Here is an 18,807-nt window from a genome sequence, read left to right as displayed (position 1 = left end):
GCCGTAAGGGTGGTGTCATCTTCATATCTGAGGTTTTTGATATTTCTCCTGGCAATCTTGATTCCAGCTTGTGCTTCCTCCAGCCCAGCATTTCTCATGATGTACTCTGCATATAACTTAAATAAGCAGGGTGACAATATACAGCCTTGACGTACTCCTTTTCCTATTTGGAACCAGTGTCTTATTCCATATCCAGTTCTAACTGTTGCTTCCTGACCTGCATACAGGTTTCTCAATAGGCAGGTCAGGTGGTCTGGTATTCCCATCTCTTTCAGAATTTTCTACAGTTTATTGTGATCCACACGGTCAAAGGCTTTGGCATAGTCAATAAAACAAATAGATGTTTTTCTGGAACTCTCTTGCTTTTTCGATGATCCAGCGGATGTTGGCAATTTGATCTCTGGTTCCTCTGCCTTTTCTAAAACCTGCTTTATGGCCCAGAATTTGGTCAATTTTATCAAATGTTTTCTCTGCACTTGAAAAATAAGTGTATTATGCACTGTTCAGGGTTCTATATGTACCCATTAGGTTGTCTGTTCATTGTTTTATTCACATATTCTATATCTTTACTGATATTTTGATTGAATTTTTTGCTTCTTTCCACCCCCACCATTTGCTTGGAAGTCATTTTATATTCCTTTTTATATTCCTTAGTAATTACTCTAAAGATTTCAACCTACATCCTTTATTTAGCCATGAGTTTGTTGGGGGCTTTTGTTTGTTTGTTCTTTTAGTATTGACCTTGTATCTTCCTGAACTCTTGTCATCAGTTTTAGGAGTTAGCCTGTAGAGTTACCTGGATTTTTCTAGTCTTCAAATAGTTTGTTCCCTTTTTTTTTTATCCATATACAGTTTGTTTCTTTTTCTTAGAACACTGGCTAAGCCATGTAGTTCAGTGTTAAAGAGAAACAGCCAATAGTGGACATTTTGTTTAGTTCCTGGCTTTAGAAGGAATGTTATCATCATTTCATCATTAATATGATAAACCTGGTACATATTTTGGTAGATTCTTTTCATCATACTTAAAACTTTTGTCCAATAGCAAAAGTTTAGTGAGTGAATATACACCTGTGTTTTAAGTTAAAATACTGAAAACAAATGTAAACCATTTTAATGATTCCTTGCATACCTGAGTTGACTGGATAAGAGGGCGGCTACTCTGTCTATGGCAGCGTGTGTGTGCTTATCCACAGCCACCGGGACATGGATCTACAAAAGTTGTTTTTTTTTTTTTTTTTCAAATGGGAATATATAAGGGCTGTGGAGACTCATAGATGTCCAACAAATGTGCAGTGTTAACCTAGAGACAGCCAGGTTGTTAATGGTCAGTAGCCTTCTTTGGGAGTTATTGGCTTAGAGTAGTGTTTTTCAAACTATGGATTGAAAAATAAATTTAAACATTCATTTTTTTGAAGGACAGAATAGAAAATAAAGTCTATCTCAAGGTAAAAGGTTAAGTTTGGAATTACATAAAACAAGTTCAGCGTACACTAGCTAAGACAAAGTCATAGGTCATTGTAGAAATAATAGAAGCAATGTACTTTTTAACTCACACTTTGTGTGCCTGGACAAAAATATAAATTAGGAAAAAAGCATGAGACTTTGAGCTTGAAATGACATGAAATCAAGTTTTCTTTAAAATGCTACGGGGGTGAAAGCATATATGTGGAATCTAGAAATGGTATAGATGAAGTTATTTGCAAAGCAAAAATAGAGGCACGGACCTAGAGAATAAATGTGTGGATACAAGGTGGGTAAGGGTGGGTAGAATTGGGAGGAATTGGGAGATTGGGATTGATATATGCACAGTATTGATACTATGTGTAAAATAGACAACTGATGGGAACCTACTACATAGCACAAGCAACTCTCTCTAATGCTCTGTGATGACCTAAATGGGAGGGAAATCCAAAGGGGGGGATATATGTGTACATTTCGCTGATTCACTTTGCTGGGCAGTAGAAGCTAACACTACATTGTAAAGCAACTATATGCCAATAAAAATTAATTAATAATAAAGTAAGATGCTACAGGAAGGGCATAGAAAGAAGGAGGGGGAGAAGGATGAGGGAAGAAAAGAAACAAGTAAAACAATCAATAGTTATGGAATCTGGGGCATGGGTGTATGCAGGCTTATTACGCTGTTCTTCCTATTTTAATGTACACTTTACAACACAATAACTAGATAAATAAATAGAAGGAATGGGTATTGCAAATGCTAGGTGGTGGTTTGTGTTCTGTCCATCTTTTTTTTTTTAATAGCTTCTTTTATTTACATTAGTAGAGAAACAGGGTGTATAATTAGCTCTTAATCGGTGAGCATCACTTTAGCTTTAGAGTCCTAGAGCAGAGCCTGTTACTGCAGTCCCCAGGGGTCGTGATTCAAGAACAGCATACACGTACACATGTGTGCACACAGTTAACACAGAACTCTAGGCAGACCTTCAGAACAAGCAGTGTACCGGCTTTGGCTATCTCTGAATTGAAATATTTTGAACCTGTACTTTTGGCATGAAAGAAAATCAATCCACAATGAGCTCTTTAGATACTTTGCAGAGTAGTTTTATATCAAGTGCCCTCAGGAACAATGGTTCATGGACTAACTTCTTTTCTAGGAAGAACTGGAACTATGGTCTGTGCCTACCTTCTTGCCAGTGAGATATTTGCCACTGCGGAGGTATGAAAGATGCTCCTATAAACTCTGTCTTAGGCTTATTGAGTTTGCTAGCTTTGAAAGCTCATGGGTAGGATGTTAAGATGATTCCTTAAGTCATGGTGTGTGTGTGTTGTTCAGTTGCTAAGTTGTATCTGACTCTCTGCAACCCCATGAACTGCATCACGCCAGTCTTCACTGTCCCTCACTATCTCCCGGAGTTTGCTCAAACTCGTGTCCATTGAGTCATTGTTCATTGTATTTCATGGAATTGTTATTGGAGAGGTGGTTTTAGAACACCTGGCTTGGATACTTTCTTGTTTAATTGGCACTGGTTGGTAACTGACCTCAGTGCCTCTTCCTCTGGGCTGGGATGAGGGTGAAGTTGCTGAGACGCTCACCCTGGGCACAAAATTTAAGGGAATGCCAAAAATCTCAGTAATTAGGATCAATAATCTTCTAATGCAATATTTTTCAAAAAATCAAAATTAATGCACCCACATTCATCATGAGTATAATGTCAATATTTTGATTAAAGACAGGACACAGTAGAAGAAGGGTTAATGTGAAGTGAGTAAGGTTGAGTTATGCAAGTACAAAAAACCTCAGCAATCCAGAAACTTGACTTGCCACCCCCAGACCCAGCCCTGCTCTGATAGAATCCCACCAACTCCTGGCTTTCTGCTTTCCTCACGAGAATAAGAAGATGGGTTAGGGAAATTTTCTAAAGGACCTTGAACATCCTTGGTAGTGCTCAGTAGGTAAAAGTCATCATTTTCCAACCCAGAACAAAAGCTCCCCTGGACATTACTATCTTTGCACAATCAATAGCTGTGGGGTCTGTGCCCTCTGGGAATTTCTGAGAAGACAGGATGGGCTGCTGCTGTGTCTTAAAGCAGGGTTCTCATTCTCTTTTCTGCCGTGATCTTACAGAGAAGGGCATGCTCCCAGCATCTCTGGGCCTCTTTTAGTCTGCTGCGCAGAAAAGAGAAGCTGAGGGTTATGCGCTGGGTTCAGGGCTCTGACTCCACCCTCCTCTTTGCTTCTAATTTGAGATGCACAGGTTAGGATGATGGATGCTCTAGGACAGTGTTTTCCACACTGTGGGTCAGAGTTTATCAGTGAGTTGTGAAATCAACTCATTGGGTTGTGACTTGCAACCAAATCTACCTATAAGATGGGATAGATTAGAAAAGGTGAGTATTGTTTTGTGAAGCTTTTGTTTCAGTCGTGTGTTCATGAGAGAGAGTGTGTGTGCATCTCCCAGGCTTATGGATGTGGATTGTAGCTTTGAAAGTGAAAAGTCTGAGGACTTTCCTTAAGATGCCGCACTTCCAACACTGACAGCACAGGTTCAATCCCTGGTCAGGGAACTAAGATCCCACATGGTGCGCAGCCGAAAAAAGAAAAAAGAGTTTGAAAGCCATTGGTCTGAAGCCCTGGATAGAGCCAGAGGCCAGTGTTCAGGCCTGTGCTGTCTTTGACTGACCAGTTACATACATCTCCACGGCAGGTCACTTGATTTTCTTTTGGTCCTAGTCTTTTCGTTGTAAAATAGTAAGAAAGGAAGAAGGACCAGATTATCTCTGAAGTTTTCCAGCTCTAAAATTCCCTGTCTTTATGAATCTTTGAATGAGAGTAGGCCTTGATGTGTCTTTCTTAGTTCTGTTATTTTGGGTAGCCTCTGCCCGGAGACTGCTGACCTTAGGAAATCACATGTCCTTAGAAACTTTCTAATGCCTTCTACAGAAAAGGAAAGTGCAGATGACCCATGACTGGACTGTCCCCTCTTTTATAGGACAGCCTGTATTATTTTGGAGAACGGCGAACAGATAAATCCACTAGCAGTAAATTTCAGGGAATAGAGACTCCTTCTCAGGTAAGTGTTCTTTCTTTAAAAGGGGTCACTCTGGATAATTAGATTAAGACAGGCACCTACTTCCTGGTTTGGTTTTCTTTTTTTTTTTAAATAATTTTTGGCTGTGCCAGGTCGTTGCTACGTGCAGACTTTCTCTAGCTGCATTGCATGGGCTTCTTACTGTGATGGTTTATTTTATTGCAAAGCATAGGCTCTAGGCCCTTGGGGTTCAGTAGTTGTGGCTCTCAGGCGTGTGTGTGGCGGTAGTTCTCAGACACCATCCCCTCCTGGCCCTGCTTTGTGCGTCATTCCATGCACTACACACATTTCATCCATCCCTGACTAAAGAGCTTGACTGGCCTTTCCAAAGAAGAGCATGGTGGTTAATTTTACTAATATTTCCCAATGAGTGGGGAAGAGTCTGTGAACTTTTCAGTCCAGCTGATTCCATACAGAACTCTTCAACTTCTAGAAGAAAAGTTCAAGCAGAGCCCTTGTGAGCAACTTGCCATAGGAGGAGGACTAGGCTAAGAGAATCCACAGGGCTTTGCTGCAAAAATGAGATTGGGGAAATGGACAGTGGGGAACTGCTTGCTGACTGGGACTAGAGAAGAATGCGTATGTGCTGCTGGTCTGGGGGGGTCTCCCCCTGAGTCTTTACATCTTCCCTTCTCTTATCCGAAGAGCTACTCCTTCTCCCTGCAAAGCACAAACCTTCCTTTAACTCAGCCACCACAAAGCTCCTACCCTCTACCGGTCTCTTACATTTGCGGTTAATTGCATCTTGCTGTGATGCTGTCATAGCTATTTTGTTGGTTCTGGTTAGTTGCTCTTGGTCCCAGCTGCCTCTCAGGACACTGGGCCCCTTTCTTGTTCCTTCCCCATTGCTTTTAGTTCAGTATTTTTCCCGCTAAGGTCGATGAGACAAAAGTGCCTTATCTAATGGCCCACAGTCAGTGTTTCCTTCATCCATTACTTTCCTTAAAAAAATCGGGGATACTGACTTTAGAATTTTCACCTGCATTGAAATTGAGACCTCTGTTGTTTTGCAGAATAGATTCGTTGGATATTTTGCAATGGTGAAAAATATCTACAATTTGACTCTTCCTCCAATAAAAAAACTCACGATCAAAAAATTCGTGATTTATTCAATTCATGGTAAGTGCTCTATGTATAATTGGAGAAATGGGCAGGAGGGCCAGTGTTCTTATTATTTGGGAGGATTTTCTCACCGTTATATACACAGGCAGTCCCAACTGATAGCTGTTAGTGGAGCCTCAGGTACAGGTTCCTCCCCCTGGAATTGCCCGTTAGCCCTGTACTGTTATGACCACCTTGTCGCTATTGTTCAGTTGCTGAGTCATGTCTGACTCTTTTGTGGCCCCATGGACTGTAGCCTGCCAGGCTCCTCTGTCCGTGGGATTTCCCAGGCAAGAATACTGGAGTGGGTTGCCATTTCCTTCTCCAGGGGATCTTCCTAACCCAGGGATCAAACTCATGTCTTCTGCATTGGCAGGAAGGTTCTTTACCCTTGAGCCACCTGGGAAGCCCTGTGGACACATTACCACCACTCAGATGTCCTCTCCTTTCCTTTCCCAGCTTGAGGGGCTCCATCCACCCCCTTCCCTTTCTCCTATTCTCATTGCGGCTCTGGGCTCAGCCTAGGGTGTCCTTTTCAGAGTAGGACCTCTGAGATTAAAGGGATTATGGGCCCATGAGGCTGGAGACCACTTCTTTCTCATACCTCATCTCTGGCTCAGGGTTTGTCTTGGCAGAGACATCCCCGGATTGTTCTCTCCTTTTCTGTTCAGAGATCCTTTTTTTTTTTTCCTCATCACCTGGTTTTCTTTGATTTTCTGCTTACCATCAAAAGTTTCTCCCTTTACCCACCCTCCTCTCCTATAGCCTTCTCTCCCCAGAAACTCCATCAAGGATGTCTTAAATACCTGAACAGCAGATGCATTTTGTTGCCACAATTCTTTTTTCACAAATAACTCCCAAGAACTACTTTGGGTCAGGCCCCTAGCTTGTGTTTCTCTGGAGCCCATGAGTGGTAAACAAAGGAGAGGAATGTACATGAATGGAGAGCTGACAGCAGTGTTGGAGAGTTTCCTTGCAGGGACAGCACTTGGGTCTTCCTTCCCTGAACCTACGGGAACACAGAAAAGGGTTGGGACACACCTGGTCTCTGGGGGCCTGTCTCTCAGTACCCTAGCTCTTACCAGTTCTCACTGGGAGTAAAAATCCTTTTAAATTTCAAAAGAGCTGACTGTACCTGCTTCACAAATGTAAGGAGAAAGACAGGGACCTGCCATTGCCCTGGGAGACTGGTCGGATCATTCATCTCTGAGACTTGAAGGAGGGCGAGAGGAATAGAAGTCAAGCCCTGTGTTTTATTTCTATCTCACCTGCCTGGCTTCCCTGCACTGCTCAGTCTCAGGGAGGCAGGAGACAGGGACCCCTCAGTGGAAGGGACGGGGCTCCCCCACTGCCAGAGGTGTGACAGGAGGGGACGTTTCTGGCTCTGATCCCCGAAAGCATCACCAGCTTGAGCACCCAGTGGTGCTAGACTCTTTCGGGTGGTGTGGGGCCACAGTGCTAGTCTCCACTCAGACAGCCCAGTGTTTTTAGTCCTCTGAGGAGTCACACAAAATCCTCTCTGTTGTTGCTGTTCAGTCTCTATGTCATGTCCAATTCTTTGCGACCCCATAGACTGCAGCACATTGGGCTCCCCTGTCCTTCACTATCTCCCAGAGTTCACTCAAATTCATGCCCATTGAGTTGATGATGCTATCCAACCATCTCATCCTCTGCCACACTCTTCTCCTTTTGCCTGCAATTTCCCCCAGTATCAGGGCTTCCTTGGATACTCAGATGGTAAAGTATCTGCCTGCAGTGCAGGAGACCCAGGTTTGATCCCTGGGTTGGGAAGATCCTCTGGAAGAGGAAATGGCAACCCACTCCAGTATTCTTGCCTGGAAAATCCCATGGAAAGAGGAGCCTGGTGGGCTATAGTCCATGGAGTCACAAAGAGTTGGACACGACCGAGCGACTAACACTTCACTAAAATACTCTCTAGACATTTTTTTAATGCTTCATCCAATTCTTCAGAAATAAGAGACTCCTTCAAAATATATGTAAAAATTGTATAGTTAAAAAAATTACAATTATTTAAATAGAAAAAGCTTTTTCTCAGATTATTTATATATTCCTCCCTCCCTACCCACACACCCCTGCGTCACCACCACCACCTCCTAATGGTGGTGAGGAGCTGTGAGGCCCAACCACAAGCAGGTCACGTGGGTTTCTGGCTTCTGGAAACAAACTTCAACCCAGCAGCAGGGGTTCTGTGGGCAATTTTGGTCTAGATTTCCAAACAAGCACTGCACAGGCAGACCTTGGAAACCCAGCCTGTTCCAGCACAAGCCTGCCTCTGTGTATAAAGGAGTAACTGTTTGTGAGGAGGCTCTGTGGGCTACAGAGTTCTTTACAGGTCCATTCTGACCATCTCATGTGTGTGTGATGAATGAGGGACAGGGTTGGAGTGGAGTCTCACTCGGAATGCCAGCTGCCCTCAGACCTCCCTGGGGTAAAGCCAGGCTTGCGGGCAGGAGGGGACAGGGGTGGCTCACTCCCCATCGTTCCCTGCAGAAAGAGCCACACTGCTGTCCTCTGCAGTGTGAGAGGCAACCCAGGGGCTGGTGGAGCAATTGCTTTCTCTCGGAATTTTAAACTCAGCCGTAAAACCAAGTTGGCGGCGTGAGAGCCTGGTTTGTACCTGCATGTCTCGTCTCCCTCAGAGCCCTCTTGGTTCCTCTTGGTTCATAATGAGAATCCGGGAAGACCTCATTTTATTGTGCTTTGCTTTATTTTGCTTTTTACAAATTAAAGGTTTGTGACAATTCTGCATTGTCAGATGCTGGTTACCATTTTTTAGCAATTTGGCAATCAAGTCTTTTTTTAATGAATGTAGTTTTTTTTTAGACATAAATAGACTACAGTACAGTGTAAATATACATTTTTATATACACTGGGAAACAGAAAAAAAATTCACGTGACTTGCTTTATTGCAATATTCACTTTGTTGTAGTGGTCTGGAAACAAACCCACAGTATCCCTGAGGTATGCCTGTAACAGTATCTATACACACCTCTGTGAGTATGAAGCTATTCCAAAGAGGCAAATAGGCGTTAGTCTGATGGAGTTTTGATGCATTGCTCGAACATGAACCAGAGAAGAGGAATCATTTCTCAAAATGCTAAGCTTGAAAATGGTTTTAATAAGTTCTAGCATTTCATAGATTGTCTCAGTCTGATATCATATCCTAAGACTGTGGACGGCTCTTAATATTTTGAGTTTTAATTAACCTCTGTGGAGATACTGTTAAAACTGTCAAGTGTAGATCTGGAACTAATGCAAATTTATAAGCACTGCAGGGCAAAAACCGGTAGAGAGATTTATGGGTTTAGTTTCCTCATCTCAGGGCTTCCCAGGTGGCTCAGTGGTAAAGAATCTGCATGCCATACAGAGACCTGGGTTCGATCCCTGGGTTGGGAAGATTCCCTGAAGAAGGGAAAAGCTACCCACTCCAGTGTTCTGGCCCGGAGAATTCCATGGCCTGTATGGTCCATGGGGTCACAAAGAGTTGGGCAAGACTAAGCGACTTTCACTTTACTTCTCAGGCTAACATAAAGTAGTGGATTTTAAAAGTCTACTTTGAGACCCCTCACAGAGGCTTCCAGACAGAAGCTTGTGCCCTTTACAGCTGTTCTTATAGTGTGGGACTTGGTTGGCAGTGCTGACTTACGGCATGCCTGGCATGCTAAAATTCTTGCTGTGCCCACGTAAATAAGCAGGCCAAACCCGGGGACACCAGCCCTCATTTGGAATAAGAATTCTTTCCTTTGAGGGAGATCAAGATGGCAGAGTAGGAGGGTGCTGAGTTTACCTGCCCCCACTCCCCCCAAGAACACATCAAAAATACAACTCCTTGTGGAGCAACCGGGGTAGATAAGCTCTTCTACAGCCAAGTCTGTAAAGAAAACAATTCTGGAGTCTGGCAGGAAGGGAGGAGAAGCAATCTGATTGAGACCTGCACCCTTGGTGGGAGACCCAGAAGAGGAGGGGGCTGGTGTCATGGGCTTGGGGATTCTCCTGGAGGAGTGAGGGATTTGAGCTGCACCCCAGGTCATGGTCTGACACCAGGAAAATGGGTCCCCTTGGCTGGTTGGGATTTTTTTTTAATATTTTATTTTTATTAGTGGTTTTATTGATTTGCAATTTACCATTCTATGCAAAATTCAATACTAAATTATCTTTAGTCATTACCTGGGAATCAGATTTTTAAAAAACTACTAAACCCTATTAAAGCAACGCTAATGACATTCTGTCAGCTTCAAATTGACTGACTCACCACATCATTCCACACAGTCATCCTGCATCTGTTTGTGGAATGGTATAGCTTGAAAATAACAGATCACTGTGGTCTCTGGAATTGAAAATGTTAGTACAGAGGTAACTCACATATCAGAACACAGATGATGCTGGAACGCTTAGATGCGTCTGATTCTATATTAGCTAAGTGTCAGTCACACTTTTGTATCCCCTTAGTAGGCCTGAAAGCCAGAGGGGCTGAGGGGAGGCTGTGAATGAAACACTGAGACCCCTGCTCTTAAAGAGCAAAGTGGTGGCTAATACACCATCCCAACCGAGGCAGCAGCCTGAAAACTCTGACCAGGGAGAAGGCAACCTTGGCCAGTACTCTGTTGATACCCACATTTAGGAGGAGCAAAGCTACTCCAGGGCAGTGACTGACATTGCTGGTGAGAGAGAAACCAGCCCAGAAGTGAGGCACCAACCTCTCTAGCCCAACCCAGCCTCTCACCAGGGACAAAAGGTGAAACCAGCGTAGAATTGTGGCCCCCAGCCCGTGGGGCACTAGTGGTAAAGAACTCCTCCACTGCAGGAGACATGAGAGACATGGGTTTGATCCCTGGGTTGGGAAGATCCCCTGGAGAAGGGAAACAACCCACTCCCGTGTTCTGGCCTGGAGAATCCCATGGACAGAGGAGCCTGATGGACTACAGTCTATGGAGTCGCAAAGAGTTGGACACGACTGAAGAGACTTAGCATGCATGCACCCTTGAGCCCCTGATGTGTCCCAAACCAAGGCGAAGACTGCCATCTCACTCATTCACACACACACAGGGTCGCGCCTGGCTCTGGCTGTAGCCTCTCCATCTCCAGCCCCACCTCCCACCAAGGTGGTGACTCCCAGAGCATCTCAGGGGGAGATGGGACCCACACTTGCTTCGGGTCCAGCTGTCCCACCAAAGCCACTGGGCACACCTAGACTGGGTAGGGATTCTTCCACACAAGGACATGCCTTCAAGACCAGGATAGGTAACTGATTCACCTGATTTCATAGAGACAGAGCAAGTTAAACACAATGAGGAGGTAGAGGAGTATCAAATGAAAGAACAAGGAAAAAAATCCTGTAAAAACTCTAAAGAATAATCTTCCTTTGAGATTATGATCATAACAGAGAGAGAGTGGGGAGATTGTCAGGAAAAAGTGACAGAGGGTATCTTCTCCAGGGTTGTGTCTTCTCCAGGGTTGTCTTCACCGCTCATGGTCTTTAAGCTATTTTACAACTCTAAGTCATAGAAAACTGATAATAATGCAAATTATTTTGGGAACAGAAATGCAAATTAGTTGTGTCTAGTAGAATGAAATTGCTTATTGACCTGTTTTGATTCTATTTGTAAATTAATTTCATCATTCCTTATCTGCCCAAGAATGCAGTACATTGAACCAGCTACAACATTCGACTGTTTTCTTTTTTTAATAAGTTAAATAAGATTTTTGATGTGTTAAAAAAGTACAAGTACAGGACAGTGCTATGGTATGCAACAATTTCTGTAAAACAATATATATATATATTTATGTTTGTATGCATGATGCTTAGTTGCTCGGTCATGTCCAGCTCATTGTGATACTTTGGACTGTAGCCCACCAGACTCCTCTGCGGGATTTTTCAGGCAAGAATCCTTGAGTGGGTTGCCCTTTTCCTCCTCTCAGGGATCTTCCCAACACAGGGATCAAATCCACATCTCCTGTGTCTCCTGCATTGGATTCTTTAATGCGCTGAGCCATTGGGGAAGCCCTGTTTGTACGTATATACACGTATAAAACATATAAAACTTGAAGAAAATATATTTGATTATACATAAAAATAGAAACTAATAGTTATCTATTGGAGCCGGCAAACTAAACAGGTGGGGGATAGGTGAAATGGAGACTCTTCATCTTCTTTATATTTTATTTTTAAATCATGTGATATACTTACAGTATTTTTAAACTTTTTAATGTGTGGAAATTCAAGCTCATAAAACAATGCCCTTGTCGCTTGATAAATGTCTTAACGTTTAGCTCTGCATTTCCTGAATTCTAGTTAATGTTAGTTGAAACAAATTCTGCAACTGGATATGACAGAGAGAACTGAGGCAAAGCCATGACTCCTAATGACAAATGAATATTTCAGTGTTAGTGAGAACAACATTAAATGAACATGAAACAATATGAGAAAATAATCAAGAATGATCGATAAATGACTTTGTTAGAATATTTGTTTTAGTTCTGTACCTTTGGTTCTGTGCATCTTTGAAATATGAAGGATTGAAATAAAAGCAAGAAAAGTTAATTGGAGGCTTGAGAAACCAACTCTTTGAGGAAATACTAAAATAAGTGGGTCAATTAAATTGGAAAAGAAAAAAAAACAAGAGCGGGGCAAAAAGCCATTTGTCTCTAAATATATAGTGAACACAGCAGGAATGTTTGGATACAGCTATCCTGTGTTTTGTATAAACTGGACTTAAGGCAAGAGGAATTTTAGTTTATTATTAAGAAACATCATGATTGGAAGTCTGAAGAAAGCTACACATTGGTAAGAAAGGTTTCAAGTCCCGTTCCGTAATTTTTTTTTTTTTTTGCTAGATAGGTGAGCGTAAGATTCTAAGTCTTAGAAGCTGAACTGTGTCCTTTTTGTTTTTCGGGTTTTTTTCCCTCCAGCCTTATAAACTCTGCCTTAGGGGACAGAATTGGATTGAAGCTTTGTCTTTCAAAGACAAAATCCAGGCAAGATCCAAATGATTCAATATTAATGCATTGTTAGCTGGGTTCATTTTTTCTCTTTCTAATCCATATTGTTGATTTTTAGACATTCTGATCTTTGCTCTAACCGGTCTAAATTTTTAATTTCATTCAGGTGTTGGAAAAGGCAATGGACATGATCTAAAAGTACAAATAATAATGCAACGAAAGACTGTCTTTTTCTGTTCTGCTTCCAAAAACTGTAGGGTAAGAGAAAGCATGTGAACTGAAAAGTCTGGTGTTTGTTTTAAATCTCAAGTCAGCACATCGACCTCCCCGAACCATTTATCACCACAGGAAAAGGCCATGTTGCTTTCTGGTTGCCATCCAACTTGGTGTCCCTGGGTTTGGATGTGAGTCAGGAGTTAAACTGATTGTTCAAAATTGTTTTCAGGGTGTTTTCCAGAATACACTTTTGGTTCAGAGTGGTGCTTTGCCCTTCACTTTTCCATAGATGCTAAGCATGTTCCTAGAAACTATCAGAGTTTTAAATTCATGCCTCTGGTCACTTTTAGCCATGTCCTGTTCTTCTTGGTCATTGTATGACATGGCACTTATTCTGAAATTTCAATGCCCATGAAAATCACCTGTTTCCGTATCTTGGCAATTGTAAATAATGCTGCTGTGAACATTGGGGTGCATGTATCTTTTTTAATTAATGGGTTTTTTCCCCAAGAAGTAGATTGCTGGGTCATAGTTTTATATTTTTGGTTTTTTGAGAAACCTCCATACTGTTTGCACAGTGGCTGCATCAATTTACTTTTCCACCAACAGTGTTTGAAGTTTCACTTTTCTCCACGTCCTCACCAACATTTGTTATTTGTCATTTTGATGACAGCCATTCTGATGGGCTTGAGATGACAGCTCGTTGTGGTTTTAGTTTGTATTTATCTGGTAGTTAACAATGTTGAGCATCTTTTCATGTGCCTGTTGGTCATCTGGATGTCCACTGGAAAAATGTCTATTCAGGTCTTCTGCCCACTTTTTAATTAGGTTGCTTGTTTTGGTTTTTTGTTTTTGTTTAATGTTGCAGGAGCTGCTTATATATTTTGGATATTAACCCTTTATCAGTCAAATCATTTGCAAATATTTCCTCCATTTTGGTATTCTCCATATTCTCAGTAGTGTGCTTTGCTGTGCAAGAGCATGTATGTTCGGAGAGGGCAATGGCACCCCACTCCAGTGCTCTTGCCTGAAAAATCCCACGGATGGAGGAGCCTGGTAGGCTGCAGTCCACGGGGTCTTGAAGAGTCGGACACGACTGAGCGACTTCACTTTCACTTTTCACTTTCATGCATTGGAGAAGGAAATGGCAACCCACTACAGTGTTCTTGCCTGGAGAATCCCAGGGACGGAGGAGCCTGGTGGGCTGCCATCTATGGGGTTGCACAGAGTTGGACACAACTGAAGTGACTTAGCAGCAGCATGTATGTTTAATTAGGTCCCATTCATTTCTTTTTGCTTGTTTCCTTTAAGAGATAGATCCAAGGAATCCAAAGAATTATTGCCGCGATTTACATCAAAGAGTGTTCAACCTGTGTTTTCCTCTAGGAGTTTTATAGTATCAGGTCTTACATTTAGATTTTAATCCATTTTGAGTTTATTTTTGTACAGGGTGTTAGAAAATGTTCTTTTACACATAGCTGTTCTACTGCCTTTGTTTTGAAGTCTATTTTGTCTGATATAAGTATTGCTACTTCCAGTGATTGTATTTAGCTCTGATTGGCTCTTTTTAATATCCCTTTGCTGAAGTTCTTACTGTGTTCATTCTTCTTCCAAGTCTGAGTTTCCTTACGGGCATGACTTTGAATACTTTATCAGGTTGACTCCTTATGTCCATTTTGTTGGTTCTTTTTCTGAGGTCTTGTCTTTTTCTCTCATTTGGGACATTCCCATCTCCTCATTTTCCCTGACTCTGAGTTTGTTTCTATGTGTTAGGTGGATCACCGACATCTGGTTTGAAGAAGTGGCCTTAGGTAGAAGGTTTCCTATGGGACCCAGAAGAGCAATCCCGGCTCGTCACCAGAGCCAGGGATGTTTTTAGTGGGCTGCACGTGCCCACCTGTTTTGTGGCGCCACTGTTGCTGCAGACACACGAGTGGATGGCGCTGGCCCCGAGGCCGGCTGCCTATGAGGCCTGGCTGCAGGTTCATTGGTGGGCAGGGTGGGCCTCAGTGTGGCTGGCTTGGCGCCCAGCCACAACAGTTGCATACGGTCATGATGGGATGAGCATGGTCCCTTAGGGTGGGAGGTGCTTTGGAGGACTGGCCACTGGGGTGAGCATGTGGGGCAGGGCGGGTCTGCAAGAGAACACCGGGGCGGGGCATGTGGTGCTAGCCAAGTAGATGGCAGACGTTTGAAGTGGCACCCGCCACGCTGGGCCAGCTAGGCGGAGGGGGAGTTTTTTACACGATGCCTGCCAGCACTTTGTTCTCCAGGGGAAGCTTCTGCCCCTGTGGCACTCACCCTGAAGCTTATACACGTACTTCACATTTGGCCAGGGCACCTTTCGAAGTACAGCCTCTGCACTGGGGCTCCTTGTGAGGGAGTTTGTGCTCATGGCCTTTAACACATTATCGACTGGGGGATTTCTGCAGATAACTAATGCCTGTGGCCGGTGATTTATCGTGTAAGTGAATATTGAAACATCTCTGATCAATAACATCTGGGTAGCAGAAGACTTATTAATAAGTCTCTGGTCAGAAGAGCAGGAGTTTCACTTCCCACTGCCCTCCTGCTCTCCTGGATATAAGCCCTGCTGGTCTTTGGAACCAGATGCTCTGGGGGCTCATCTGCCCCAGAGCTGGGGTGCCTGATGAGAGGGGCTCGAACCCCTCCTTTCCACAGGGAGAACTTCCACGTTGGTGAGCCCCCTCCCGCTTGTGGGTAGTAGTCAAGCCGGGTGTACGGGTCTTCTAAGACCACCCATCTCTGCCATCCTGTCTCAGAGTGGTTTTCTCTTCATATCCTCAGTTGTAGCAGAGTTGTCCTGCTAGTCTTCAGGTCATTCATAGAGTCGTCCCATAGGTAGTTGTAGTTTTGGCGTGTCCGTGGGGGCTGGTGAGCTGGGCACCCTCCTCCTCCACCATCTTGATCCTGCCTCGGTGCTCCTCTTCACCAACACACATCCTTCTGTGCCCAGCTCAGCGTCTGCCTCCTCAGGGAAGCGCTCTCATTCTTCACCTCGTGTTAACCTCCCTGAGCCCATAACGGCACCCTCAGTCTTTATCATCCAGCTTGACACGTGATTGCCTGCCATTCTGCTATTGTTCCTTGCATGCTTAACTCCCGGAAGCATCATCGGAGTCTGCGCCTCCTTTTGTATTTTTTTTTCACAGGACCAAGCACAGACCCTTCCCACTGTGGGTGCCACCCTCACCCAAGGGTGTATCAGGAACAAAGAAATAGTATAGCGTCCAAGTCGTTCATTCCAGAAACTTGGCCTATTTTGGTCCTTCCATCCAGCTGTCTGCTACAGACAAGGCCAATAATCCCATCAGCAAATACATCTTTTGTAAAATGTGACCCATTAGGCATTGCTTTTTGAATGTGCATACTAGCTTTAAAATTGAACTTCTAATGTATTCTCAGTATTTGAAAATCAGATGATAGACATTCAGCAGTATTGTTAACATAGTTGAAGTCTAATGGGAAACTGGATACTTTACTTTTCAACAGTGCTGCCCCGTAACCTTCAACCACATTGGCCTATTAAAAATGTAAACAACAGTATTGCAACTTTAAAGATTAATATTTATACATGTAGTCACTGAGCTGTGAGACCAAGAGTACTTGATTAAATATTAGAAGCTGCAATAAGCAAACATGAACTTCACTGTTGTCTCATTATCAGGTTGGTAATTCTGAATTCTGTGTGTTCATCCAGATATTTCATGATGCTGAAACAGACAGAGTAATAATCTTGCTCTCTAAGTGCCCACCTCTGTATGATGAGGTAAAAGTGAAATTTTTCTCTTCTTCGGTGAGTAATCAAGAACAACCTATGCTGTTCATCTCATCTAGTCTTGTGAATGCTTCTGATTTGGGATCTCCTTGACTATAATTCCCAATAAGCGAGATGACAGGCAATGTCAACCCCAAGTCGGGGAAGGGAAGAAAACAAGTCTGATTACTATAAAGAATTTTTTAAAATAAGAAAATATGTAAGGAAACCCTTTTTCCTTGTTTTCTAAATTCTATACAATTTGCATGTGTTCATTTTCGAGTAAGAAAAAAATACAAAAACCAGGATGTTAAAAACAATGTATGTCTTACTACATAGCAGTGATCATATTTTTGCTTTGTATCTTTGAAACACATTTCTCCCCATAACTTATAAAATACTTTAAAGGGAGGGAGGTTTTGCTTTCCTCGTAATTGATGTATAATTCATTTAAAATAGTATATTTAATCCAATATTTATGAAATATAATGTCTGCCGCTGTCAGCACATTATCATGAGGGTATAATTATGTTGACCAGTTAGCAAATGTCTCATTATTCTGTATATGGCAGTATTCTGTACATAGTAAACTTCTAAGCCTCAATTGCTAGTTCATTTTCCTATAACATCATCAACCAGAACTGCCAACAGATAACTGTGTTGCTCAATTGAAAGCTTATTTCCTTCATCCCCCGCTTGCTCCCTGTTGGGGAGAACTTATTAAGTTTGAAGTGGTGAATGTGTTGAAGCAGGTGACCTGGAAAGTTCCCCTCGAGTAATGGAGCCAGTCTGAGTTCTCTTAATCAGTGGTCTCTAAGCAGAAGCGCTAATGTGGGGATGCTGGTTTTATCTGGCCTTTGTGATTTTCAGGCCCATGAGATGAAAGCCCTTTTGGAAATTTTAGCTATTTCTATCATCATCATCGATAGTGGTTAATTATCTAATGTAGCTGTTCTTTGTAAAAATGGATGATACACTGGGGCAGAAATTGGCATAGTCCTTAGTAGATTCTGTTTAGCGCTATCCAAACCTGATTAAAATACCAGTGTCTAAATTTATAAATATCTATCATAGAGAAAATACATTTCCTTGAAAATTTTGCTGGAAAAGGCAAGAGAAAGGAACGGTAATCTCTTAAAGTCTCCTCCTAGGTGACTTGAATATAATGTTGACTAGAAGTGCTGCATTTTAATAACTACAACTATTTGATGAACACACAAGTGAATAAAGGAAGGAATTTTAATCCCTCTGAAATGACTATTTTTCACAGTTACATGGATACCAAGAACTAATCGTTGTTTAAAACCATGTCTTTTTAGGCTCTTCCTAAATACTACGAAAACTGTGCATTCTTCTTCTGGTTCCATATGTCTTTTATACGAAATAACAGGTATGGCCGTGGCATAATCCAGTAGCTCCAATGACTACGTAAGGGGTAATGACAAGCCTTTATTTTAAAGTTATTTTACTTGGCTGTGTTGGGTCTTAATTGTGGCACACAGGCTTAGTTGCCAACCTGTGGGACTGCTCCATGGCATGTGGGATCTTAGTTCCCTGACCAGAGATCAAACCTGCATTTTAAGGCAGGTTCTTAACCACTGGGCCACCAGGGAAGTCCCTGACAAGTCTTTTGCTAATTACCCAAACCCAATTTATAGATACCAACCAAAAATTCTTTTGAGTCCCTGTTTTCACTGCCTTATTTATTGTGATCTAGTTGTTTTAAAAATATGGCTATTCTTGAGATCCATTGTTGCATTATCCTCAAGACCCATGCCGTAGGACTGTCATAAAACATCCTGTAACCAGATCTTGACTGGTAACAAGTCCTTCCCGTGAAAGTTCAATATGAGTCTGTTTAGCACCTCAAATATGGCAGGTCCCCAGTACGTGCTGATTTACTGATGACCAACCGATACCATATTCTACACCACAGTAAGGCATCACCCAGGGAGCCTTTGGCTAGTTTAAAAGCTGGCTGACACACTTCTATTTTACACTTCTATATTTAGGGCAGAAGTTATAATCCACAGTAAGTACTGATGAAGACAGCTTAAAAAAATTATGAATAGTCTCCCATAAAAAATGTTCTAATAACTATAAATTGGATAATCTATTGATTTGAAGATTATGCCAAAGAACCTCTATCATATCTGAACCTCATTCCTACATCTAGAAGTCCCCCACTTCTCTTGTCCTGTG

General features: G+C 42.5%; 1 protein-coding gene across 1 annotated transcript in view; it reads left to right on the top strand.

Annotated features, from left to right (window-relative positions):
* Window positions 1-18,807, top strand: part of LOC104985517 (phosphatidylinositol 3,4,5-trisphosphate 3-phosphatase TPTE2-like) — a 42,471-nt gene that overhangs the window by 21,963 nt on the left and 1,701 nt on the right. Inside the window, exons 11-16 of the mRNA XM_010835731.1 lie at window positions 2,616-2,677; window positions 4,452-4,532; window positions 5,564-5,669; window positions 12,790-12,869; window positions 16,549-16,644; window positions 17,925-17,995. Coding sequence (XP_010834033.1) covers window positions 2,616-2,677; window positions 4,452-4,532; window positions 5,564-5,669; window positions 12,790-12,869; window positions 16,549-16,644; window positions 17,925-17,995 — 496 coding nt within the window. The remainder of the gene's footprint in view (window positions 1-2,615; window positions 2,678-4,451; window positions 4,533-5,563; window positions 5,670-12,789; window positions 12,870-16,548; window positions 16,645-17,924; window positions 17,996-18,807) is intronic.

This window comes from Bison bison, unplaced genomic scaffold (genome assembly GCF_000754665.1).
Source record: "Bison bison bison isolate TAMUID 2011002044 unplaced genomic scaffold, Bison_UMD1.0 scf7180017864048, whole genome shotgun sequence".
NCBI lineage: Eukaryota > Metazoa > Chordata > Mammalia > Artiodactyla > Bovidae > Bison > Bison bison.
The sequence above is the reverse complement of the archived record's forward strand: the minus strand, read 5'-3'. Positions and strand labels throughout refer to the sequence as shown.